Source organism: Bison bison, unplaced genomic scaffold (genome assembly GCF_000754665.1).
Source record: "Bison bison bison isolate TAMUID 2011002044 unplaced genomic scaffold, Bison_UMD1.0 scf7180017864498, whole genome shotgun sequence".
In the NCBI taxonomy this organism is placed as follows: domain Eukaryota; kingdom Metazoa; phylum Chordata; class Mammalia; order Artiodactyla; family Bovidae; genus Bison; species Bison bison.
In genome coordinates, this window is record NW_011495057.1 from 7,286,702 (window position 1) to 7,298,053 (window position 11,352).

Here is an 11,352-nt window from a genome sequence, read left to right on the forward strand (position 1 = left end):
GTCCAATGGTTAAGAATCTGCCTGCCAAGGCAGGGGACACGGGTTCGATCCCTGTTCTGGGAACTAAGATCCTTGAAGCAACTAGCCTTTGAGCTGTAACTACTGAAGCCCATGCACCCTAGAATCTGTGCTCCGTAAGAGACGTCCTTACACCTCAACTAGAGAGTAGCCTCTGCTCGCTGCAACTAGACAAAGCCTGGGCGACAGCAACAAACACCCAGCACAGCCAAAGATAAAATAAATAAACAATTACAAAAAAAGAACATGAGCCACTGAGGTCAGTACAGACAGAGTTCCAGAAAAGTCTTTGGTCTATTAAGAAAGTATATAGGAGAAACACATTCGTGTCTAAGACTTGATCTGGGAGCAAAGAAAACTTTCAGGGTCACGTAAAGAAGAGGTTCAAGATTTATGATGAGTTCTAATAAATCTGGCAATAGGTAAGTTTTACTATTTGATATCAAGCGTCAATCTAAGTGGATAAAGTGAGGAAAGACCATGTCCCAGGGTACATGGGATCTCAGTTCCTGAGCAGGGATCAAACCCACGTCGTCTGCACCGGAATCTTGGAGTCTTAACCACTGGAATGCCAACGAAGTCCCAGTAATGGAAGTAAGTCTTTTCTAGAATAACTACGACAAAAAAACTTTATTAAACAATTTCTTAAAGTAATTGGTGGGGAGGAAGCGGGGAGAAAAAGCCAACTCAGGGACATCAAGTGCCCTGATCCAGACGTTTAGATGCTGAGAAACATCTTGCTTCTTGATTCTATGCAGCATCCAGTCATGACTAGTGTCCTTCTACTTATTGCTATTTCTACCGAAACTCCATGGAGTTGGGTTTAGGTTTATGCCTACAAAATTATGTACAGTGACATGAAAAATAAAATGCTGCAAGAATAAGATTTACGAGATAATGTGATCAGATAACGTTTGCTGTTCTTGAACATAGCTCAGGAAAGTGAAAGGACAGATTAATGAGGGATTAAGCCAAACATGAATTTTAATATCCAAAGACATTCATAAGCAAGAAACCCTGGGGCATATTTATAGAGCCACTTTAATTAGTCAGTATTCAAAACAGCTTTACACACGAGTCAAGTTTTCAACAGATTTGAAATATGCAGCTTTCCTAAATGAGAGAGTCGAGGTATTGTAAACCAAGCACGGAATCGGATATCAGAAGATTGCGGGCTTGACTTCTGACTCTGCCAGTTACAGACTTGGAGAGTAAATTGCAAAACCTGTTCAAATGGAAAATGGAAAACTCTGATGGGCCCACCACCCAGATGAAACACAACAATGGGAGTGAATGTGCTTTGTAAAACAGAGAGCGATATATTATTTCCTCAAGGGAGTAAAGAAGAGAAAGAGAACTCATGCTCATGAAATTTGCTCTTTTTCAAGTTAACAGTCCTACCACTAATATCTAGACAGGGTACCTTGAATTTACTGATAATGATTCAAGATCCAAGGGCTCTGGGTTCTTCACCTAACTGCTACCCCAACACTTGTATTAGCAAATGGACATGCTGCTGCTGCTGCTGCTAAGTCACTTCAGTCATGTCTGACTCTGTGCAACCCCATAGATGGTAGTCCACCAGACTTCCCCGTCCCTGGGATCCTCCAGGCAAGAACACTGGAGTGGGTTGCCATTTCCTTCTCCAATGCATGAAAGTGAAAAGTGAAAGTGAAAGTGTAGTCGCTCAGTCGTGTCCGACTCCTAGCAACCCCATGGACTGCAGCCTACCAGGCTTCTCCGTCCATGGGATTTTCCAGGCAAGAGTACTGGAGTGGGGTGCCATTGCCTTCTCCGAAATGGACATGAGAGGTATCAAATGTACCTAAGAAATACCAGTCACAGTGATCGCTCATGGTTTATACTCGTATCTCTCAGATAATTTCAAAAGGAACTAGACCAGAGCAGTTTAGACAGTAACATCAAATAGACCTGGATTCAAATCCTACCTCTATCACTTCCTAGTTTTATGAGTTTAGATAATCCCACTCGGACTTCCCAGGTAGGGCTAGTTGTAAAGAACTCGCCTGTCAATGCAGAAGACTTAAGAGACTTGGGTTCAATTTGTAGGTCAGGAAGATCCCCTGGAGGAGGGCATGGCAATTCACTCCAGTATTCTTGCCTGTAGAATCCCCTGGACAGAGGAGCCTGATGGGCTCCTATGGAGCCTATAGTTCATAGGGTTGCAAAGATTCAGACACAAGTGAGAGACTGAACACCATCCCTAGGTTCTGTTTTCTAACACAAAAGTGGAGATGGTCACAGTACCGTATGACAGGTTTCAAAGATTTAAGAGATAACAGCATTTAATGCACTTAGCAGAATGCCTGGTGTGCATTAATAGTACAGATCTTTGGTATCTGAAATGTTGCTTCCCAGGAGATAAAATTTTTCACTTTCCACCTACTGGTCACTCCCATCCTTGAACAGGGATGCAGTTCCTTATATACACACAGAAACTCACGGTCTTTTACAGCCAGTCATGAGCTCAACGTTTACTGTGCTCAGTCACTTCCGTCATGTCCAAGTCTTTGCGACCCCATGGACTGTAACCCACCAGGCTCCTCTGTCCATGGGATTTTCCAGGAAAGAATACTAGAGCGGGTTGCCATGCCCTCCTTTAGGGATTTTTCTGACCCAGGGATTGAACCTGGATCTCCTGCAGGCAAATTCTTTACTGATGAGCCACCAAGGAAGCCCCAACATTTATTAAGCAACTACAATAAGCCAGACCCCATGACAGACATCACGGACACAGATGTGAACTAGATATTGTCTCTAACTGCGAATATTTCTCAATAATATAAGACTTGTGGGAATTCCCCTGGTGGTCCAGTGGTTGGGACTCTGAGCGTTCACTGCTGTGGCCTGGGTTCAACTTTGGCTGGGGAACTAAGATCTCACAAGCCACGTGCAGAGTGGCCAAAAAATGTAAGACTCTTCAGTGTAATCACTGTTGGCTCTGCCCACCACTGTATCCCCAGTGATTAAAATAGTGCCTAGACTATTGAGTGTGCTTGGTAAATGTTTATGAAGTAAACAGTCTGTGCTTTTTCTGCCACAGAAATATCCAAATCTCAATGCAGAAACTACTTGTACTTTTATTTTGGATATTCAGTGAAGAAAAACTGCAATAGAAAACATCTTTATCAGTACAGCTATAACTGGCATTAGGTGTAAATCCTAGGCTCCTCAAAACAATGTTAACGATCCTCTCATAATAAATACAATGACATTTAGCACTTTAGAAAAAAATTCAATGGGCAGCGCAGGTTGGCAAGAATTCACCAAGCCTTTGATAGTGTGATCAAGGAAAAGACATTTGATACTATTCTTTTACTCTATGTATTAGTATTTTCCCCACCATTTAAAACGTGAGATGGTAAGATTTCACTTAGAGATTTAAAAACACTGCTTACCTGGTCTTCTTCTCCTCCACCTTCTTCATCATATTTTAAAATATTATCTCTTACATCATCTTCTGGATCAATTAAAAGTTGTTTGGCCTGGCGTTCTTTATCCCGGCGTTTCATCCATACCACGAACATCAGAACGAGAACTAGGCAGAAAGAGAGTAAAGACACATGATACGTAATTTTAAAAACTTGACTTTATCTCATCACAGTCTTCAAGACTTATAATTTATATTCATATGGGCTGGAAAACTTGCAATGCATCTTCTACTCTGTTACCTAATCCTAGCCTCACATGACAAGAAACAAGATAGGACAGACACCCTGAGAACCAGGTTTAGGTTGTTCTAGACACTAGTACCCTATGACTTCACTGAATGGATGTCTGTCCTCAGTTTTACTATCTGCAAATGGGGACAATAACTCTGTCTATCTTTTGCTTTGCCATATAATGGATTGGAAATTCTAAAAACAACAAAATACAGTAGGTGAAATTGCCACTTATTACTTAATTGCCGTTCCATTCTGGTTGATCAGTCATCATTCTCCTCCCCAAATCAGAGAGAAGCACACTTATGAAGGAGGGGGAGTGCTTGCCAAGATGCCTTTGCAGCAAACTAGACCTGGATCAGAGACTTGACCTTGAGGATTTTTGACTCCCAAGGGCCTGGGTCTTTCTATCGTGCCATTGTGCTTTTCTCTTTCCTGTTCAATAGCATGCCTCAGGTAAGAAGGCCAGGGGATTAGTCTGAGAACTGAAATAACATCCCTGGTGGCTTGGATGGTAAAAGAGTCTGCCTGCAATGTGGGAGACCTGGGTTCAATCCCTGGGTCGGGAAGATCCCCTGGAGAAGTAAATGGCAACCCGCTCCAGTATTTGTGCCTGCAGAATCCCACGGACAGAGGAGCCTGGTGGGCTACAGTCCATGGGGTTGAAAAGACTCAGACATGAGTGAGTGACTAACACTAACACTTCCTGCTCTACATTTCTGCACCAGGATTAGAATCATAAATTTTCCAGCTGGTTGATGTTAAAATCAGCACCGATTCATTTTCCTTCAGAATGGCTAGAGTCCTTCTTCATACCACAATCCATCAGCTCTAAGTTTTTCTTGATAAGGTTGGCATGTATGCCTCTTGTTAGTTGAAATTGAAACATATCCCTAAGTGCACATCTAGGAATGCATTCCCTCTAAAATCTGGAGCTATCAGTTTACATCCTGAAGCAAAAAGATTTAATGACTCTTATTTGAGCACATTTTTATTATTGGCCATAAAAGTAAATATCCTCCTTTTAAAGCCAGATACATGATCTCATTTGCCATTGTTCCAGGGCTAAATCTAGCAAGTGGATTATTAGTATAGCATGTAGGTTTCAAATTATAGTCAAAGTAGTCTCCACATAGGAAGTAAAAAATGCTCAGGCTTCTACAGTAATTGCTTAGAAAAAAAAAGGACGGGATTCTAAATTACCAGAACACTTGTAAATGGAGAAAACATAAAAGAAATGGCCAACATTTTGAAGAAAGTGATTGGTGCATAGCATGATTACACAATAAACTAAGTCCTGCTGCTACTCAACAATACAGCACAGGGGCCAGGCAATTTGTTCTTTTAACCTGCATACTTAGAAGTGGTTCCTAAAGTACTTTCCAGTGGTTAATTTCTTGCATTCCACTGAACCAAAGACTGCAAAGTACATTAAAAAGGAGCAATTCCTTAATCTAGACTGGCTCTAAAGACAGACAATTTATTGAGCTGTGTAATCATTTCTATTATCTGATGTGCTGTATGAAATACAATCTCTTGCTATTTTATACAGCCTATCAGAAACAAATACCTTGATCCCTGCATGACTGGAGCAGGTTGCTGACTGCGCTTTCTATAAAGGAAAGCAAAGGAAAGCAATATACTTATTTTCCTAAATCATCAACTATGTGCCATAAATTCAGACACAAATCCTAAGAGAAGTGCTTCAACTTAGGACTGCCTAATATTTTTCTATGAAGTTTGCTGCAGCTCTGCAAGTGATCAGCATCAGAAAACGGCAACGGGCGTGGAAGAGGTGGGCTGGCTGGGTTTGCTGCAAACAGGTAAGTGCATGCAAGGATGCTCAAGGTTTTCCTCATTCTAAAGTGGGCTTGGCTGTGAGAAACTGCTCAGAGATGGAAGAGAGTTGTTAGATTCCACTGAAAGGCAACAATAAAAATTACTTTTTATTGAGCACAACTGGTGGGACGGCACAGGGAGGGGGCACAAGGAGGGTCTCGGGATTTGTTGTCTCTTGCAGAGAGCCACTGTCAAAGGAAGTGAAGGAGCAAGTGGGCACTGACCAGTTTGGGAACAAACAGTACTATATCCCTGAGTACAAGAACTGGAGAAGACAAACTATTCTAGAGACAAGAATTATCTAGAAGTAGCAAATGAAAGAGAAATAGACTATGAAATAGGGGATATCCCGACAGAATGAGAAGCTTGGATCACTGCCCACTATGGAGGAAGTAATGAAAGAAATGAAGAATGAAAAATGTAGGGGAGAAACTAAAAGGAAAAACGAAGATTTTTATGGCAAAGAAAAACTCCTTAGAGAAGAGAGCAACAGGCAACTCTTGGCTCCACCAGTTCAAACTCAGATGAAAGCACATGCCTCCACTCCATTCTTTGGGAAACAGGAACGCTTCGTGGCTCCCAGCAGCACTGGCAAAAGCTTTCAGCCAGGATCCTGGATGCCACAAGATGGCAAGAGCCACAATCAGTGAATGCACTGCGGTCAAATCATGTCATCTATATGTTATGTGACTATTTCAACAAATAAAAGCAAAAAGTTGCTTTGTATTTTCCGACTGTAAAGAAAAAAGTTACTTTGCTTAACATCCTGGAAGCAAAAGGAATTCAAGCTGAGACACCGAAAAGTACTCACTGAGCAGGATGATGATGCAAAGCAGGATGGCGATGATGGCGCCGGTGCCCAGCCCTGCTCCCACAATTCGATCCACATCTGTGCAGTCCCCGTTGGAATCACACTGGCAAACCTTCACCCGAAGGATGGAGATATTCGATTTGGGAGGATTACCCGAATCTGTGATTATGATTGGAACTTCGTAGATCCCGGCCTCAAGAAATTTTATCTTTAAGTTAAGCTGAGCAAAATCACCTATACGATAAAGGGGAAAAACACAGTCGGAGAGTTTATACATCATAAGATTGAAAAACACACAGCATTTTCTAGACTGCATCATGTACCGAAGGGTACATATAAAGCAGGTTTCACTGTAACCTTTTTGTAAAGTTTATTTTTATTTTTTTGGCTTTAAGGGCTTTTCATATCTTAGTTAAACTTTAAGTAGCTTTTAAAATATATTTAAGGAGAAAGATGATAAATGGACTTTACATACCAGGCTTCAAAGCCTCTCAGATGCACATATATTCAAATAATTAATCTGTCCTTACCATTAAGCCGAGTGATGGTCCAATTTCTCTTAATAGTCACTGGAGACAAAGGAAGATCAAAAGCAAATGGTCCAGCATTTGGATCAATGTCATAATCAAGTGCTGTGATGTTAATTGAATTGGGGTCCGGAGTTTCACAAATCTCTGCCTCTTGAGGTAACACTTGAGGGGCATTGTCATTAATATCAAGTAAATAGATCTGCAGTGTTCCTGTTCCACTCATAGGAGGGATTCCTAAAAAGGGAGAAAAATCACAAACCAATGCTCAACAACTCTCTCCCTTGACTCTCAGTTACAGTGAAACTCTCAAAGTTTCTAGCTTTCTAGCCCTTATCACTGTATAACCTTGGAAAAATCTCGTTGCCACAGCATCTCTGCTGTTTTGGTACAAAGCCACTTCTGGTGTCTCTTCTAGGATGACCCTGCACTCCTCCCACTGGAGGTTCCGGCACAGAGGGCGGTAACAACGCGCACGCACAAGCCCCCATCCCCACCACATGTGGTCCTGTGCCCTTGCTGAACTTACTCTGTGCCCCATGTGCAGTGAGCTCCTCTCGGCCCTGGAGGATGTAAGCAAGCAGAAACCCGGGCTCATGATCTGATGGACCCAACTCACTGATGGAGAACAAGACGTGTGCATGAAAGAACCCCAGAGTGCTTTTCAAGCCGAGACATAACTCTGAAATATTGAAACAGTCTACAGACCCACAGACCTTATCTTGGGGAGGAGCTGGATCACTTGCTTGAGAGTATTAGGTTGCACTCTATACATCATTTCATTGTCATCCTATGAAGCTGGTTTAAACAGACAGGAACCTAAGTGTCTCTATAAACTGGTTATGGTTGTATCCTCTTAGAAGTATTGGGGTTGCTAGTGGAGATGGGTCTGCCTGACCCCAAATCCATCCACCATAATATGTTATCTTTACACTTATCTCATCTTTTGAGTTGGACTCTACTATGTTACAAATATTTATGAATAAATATATAACAAATATATAAAATGTAATGGAAATGTTATTATATGTAAACATAATTATATTATTTGAATATACAATATATAATACAATTATATTTAACTATATAATATATATATTGTATGCACTTAAGAGAATAGAAATACAGGAATTTTCTAAATAAGGCTGCGTACTGAGACCCAGAGGGTTAAGTGACCTGCCCAAGGTCATGAAACTAGGAAGATTCACACATACACTCTTCAGGACAGGACAAGGAGAAATCTCTGTGGGCCTCTCTAAGGAATATGGATGGTTCTGAGAGCAGGGAGGTTAAGATGGAGGGGTAGCATGGCTGTTTACAATATTCTAATACTGTGGTCTAACCACGAGGGCCACTATGTTTCCTTATAGTTTGAATTACTTTCATATTTATTATCACATTTCATATTATTTGACTCTCATAAAGACTTCACAGAATAGCAAGCAGCAAAAACAATGATCAATAATGAAATGAAGGCATAGAGATTATAATAGCTTGTCCAGACATTAAGGAGCAGAACTGGGGCTCTAAATCCAGCCTTGTGATTTAATGTCGAGTGCATTTGCAAAACATCACAGCTACACAGATTTAACTGCTCACTTCTCTCATATCAAACACCCTTTCAATTAGGAAACAATCCACCTTGGTGAATGAAAAATCTGGTTGTAACTCACAACTCACACATATACATATAATTTTATAGCTCTTTAAATCTCAGCATAATGGTGCAAGATATATTACTGTAAGTTTCAGGGTGGAGAAAGCTACCACTTACAGAAAATGTAAAACAGACGCAAATGCTCTGCTTTCATGTGAAATGGCAGACATGCTTCCCACCAAGTTTCAACTCTAAATTTGTGAACAGTAGGTCTCACATTAAAAAGGATAAGAAATATTGCTTTGGTCTTGTCACCTCATAGATTTATAACAGATAATGATCTCACTGAATCATCTTATACAGGATTAGGAATGGTTCTTTGAAACTGTTCTTATCAAAAATGTTGACAGGCAATGTTTTTCAAACTGCACATCTTGGCCACCAAATAGAAAAAGCCTACTATTTTTATTAGATGCTCACATTCACAGTCCAACATTAAAACTATTTTAAAAGATGGCTATGATTTAGTTTTAAAACTATTTACACAGCATAGAAATAATTACTTGAGTGTATAGTTTGTGCCAGGCTCCGTTTTAAAAGTTTTATGTATACAAGCCTTGTTATCTTCCCCTGTACACGAGTTACACACTGCTACCATTATCCATACTCAACAGAAAAAGGAAATGGACAGATTTAAAACCATACTGCTAATCCTGCAGTTAGAAGAATAGTATAAATGGAGTCTGGATCCACGGGGGAGGGGAGGTCAGGTGGAATTTCAAAGCTCCACTCTTAAACCATATCATGTTGAGACCTAAAACAAGTCCAATTCCAGTTTAAAGTAAGTCATTTTTACGTTCTAGATATAAAGAAAAAAGTGCTATCTATTAACCTCGGCCATTTAGAATCCAGAAGAACCAAGAAAGAAAAAAAAAAAAGATGCTAAACTATATGTTTATGTTTTTCAAAACCAACATTCTCAAATATTCAATTATTTTAACTTATGCAAGAAATTAAGAGTTTCCTAGACATGGTAGACTAGAGTTAGAGACTTAGAGGAAAAATGCTAAAGATAGACAGACTGATGGTAGCAAACATGCTGATTAGAAGAAATCAAAAATGACCACCTCGAAAAACACAGTGTGTGGGGCTACTGTGCCATCAAGGTACAGCAGAGCAGAACAATCACAAAGCCTTGTGATCACAATGCTAGGTGACCATGGAGGGTGTAAGGACCCTGGGGGCGTTCATTGCAGAAGGCAGCAAATACAGAACGCCCAAAGGAAATGGAAAATAGAAGCTGGGCCTCAGAGGAGGGAAGGTCATTGGCGCCTTGGACGGAATGAAATTTTTCTAGACAACTGGGTTTCCTAGAAAACCTCATTTCCTGATGATGCATTTGTGATGAGGCTCTACTCCCTTTAACAACATCCAGGACAAATACAGTGACTATATTTAATTACGCACCATTGTCAGAAGCAAGGAAAGTAGCATTGTATATATTGTTTTTCACATTCGGTGATTCTCTGTCCAAAACAGCAATGGTAGTTATCTGCCCATTCACAGAGTCTATTTTTAGCCAGTTTGCAGGATCGGATAATTTGGTGTATCTACAAAATGAAAATGCAGTAAGTTTATTTCTTTTGATATGAAATTTAAAACAGGAAGCTGATTTTTCCGGTTTAGTCCCAGACACAGACAGCATGTTAACCTGCGTTTCTGTAGGTCATGGTTGGGACAAACAGCTGCACTGCGAGTGTTTCTGTGGCAGTGGTTTGGGAGGCAACATGGTTTGTGTGTTGCGTGGCCAGGCGTGAAGTAAACGTTACATAGGTGGTAGAGGGGAAAGATGAGGAACTCAGTTTCAGTACGGTGGGTTGGGGCTAGGGCAGATTTGACAGGTCTCATTATAAGCTCTTATCTAGTTCATAAGAGAGCAATGGTCCATATAAAATACTTCTAATATATCTTCTAAGTGAGCAGTAGCCCTAATGTATAGGGCTTAAGAGAAATTATAATAGAAGTTGAATTTTGTATCACAGAACACTCCTTAAACATTTACTACCTTATCATGGTGGGGATTCGGTCACAATGAGGAGACCACCGTCCTCTCCTCGCTCCCATAATCCCATTTCTCCTAGGATCGCCCACCTGGGCCAAACCTCAGAACTACACCCTTCAAGGGGAATCCTGTGGTCTGAGTAGATTTATCTGTATTTGCTTTTTTATTTGGGGTAGGGATGAGCTTTTCAAGCTTAGATAACCAATATACAAATTGGAAAACATATCCCGTTTGGAGAGGTAAAAAGTTACATGACTTCAATACACCTGTTCACTAGCTATTCATCTGTCTTGACTCCAGTGTACAGAGAAATGAAGAGAAGATACACAGTTATCTGTTGTCAACAGTACTGAAAGGAGTTAAATAAAATATGAGCTAATTTTTAAAATTACCATCACCAGTGATGGATAATAGTCATGTGGGGTATGCTCTGCCAACCCTCATCAGGAAGGATAAATCAGATTTTGCTGAGGCTGGAAATCTTTACAGATATATTTTATAAGTCCTCTAACCATTGTACAGGTGAGGGATGAAAATAATTAGCTCTTATATCTTGGTACTGGCATGAGTTTTCTTTTCTTCCTGATGTGTGGAAAAGAGATAAATGTTATAAGCTTTCTGAGACTCTCCTATTTACTCACGGTAGAAGCTTTTTGTGATGGTTGGCATAAAACACAGGCTAAATTATTACTAAAGATGTTTTAAAAGGAGCAAGGACAGAAAAAAGAGGCTGAAAACTTCTGTTTCTTTAAATGATAAAAGAGTAGATCCATTTATATATCTCCTGTCTAATATACTCATTGATCCACTGAAAA

The 11,352-nt window shown here is 40.4% G+C and overlaps 2 protein-coding genes across 3 annotated transcripts in view; one reads left to right on the plus strand and one right to left on the minus strand.

The window, feature by feature from the left end:
* The window catches only part of CDH2 (cadherin 2, type 1, N-cadherin (neuronal)), a 251,009-nt gene that overhangs the window by 32,423 nt on the left and 207,234 nt on the right, over nucleotides 1-11,352 (minus strand). For both annotated transcript variants that reach the window (XM_010828956.1, XM_010828957.1), the window contains 4 exons: nucleotides 9,943-10,085; nucleotides 6,882-7,115; nucleotides 6,352-6,585; nucleotides 3,438-3,577 (listed from right to left, as the gene is read on the minus strand). In XM_010828956.1, coding sequence (XP_010827258.1) covers nucleotides 3,438-3,577; nucleotides 6,352-6,585; nucleotides 6,882-7,115; nucleotides 9,943-10,085 — 751 coding nt within the window. The remainder of the gene's footprint in view (nucleotides 1-3,437; nucleotides 3,578-6,351; nucleotides 6,586-6,881; nucleotides 7,116-9,942; nucleotides 10,086-11,352) is intronic.
* NDUFAF2 (NADH dehydrogenase (ubiquinone) complex I, assembly factor 2) lies at nucleotides 4,149-6,336 on the plus strand. Its single transcript, XM_010828980.1, is given in 5 exon segments — nucleotides 4,149-4,157; nucleotides 5,416-5,524; nucleotides 5,628-5,842; nucleotides 5,845-5,915; nucleotides 5,917-6,336. Coding segments are annotated over 5 exon segments (678 nt in total). The 3' UTR covers nucleotides 6,191-6,336.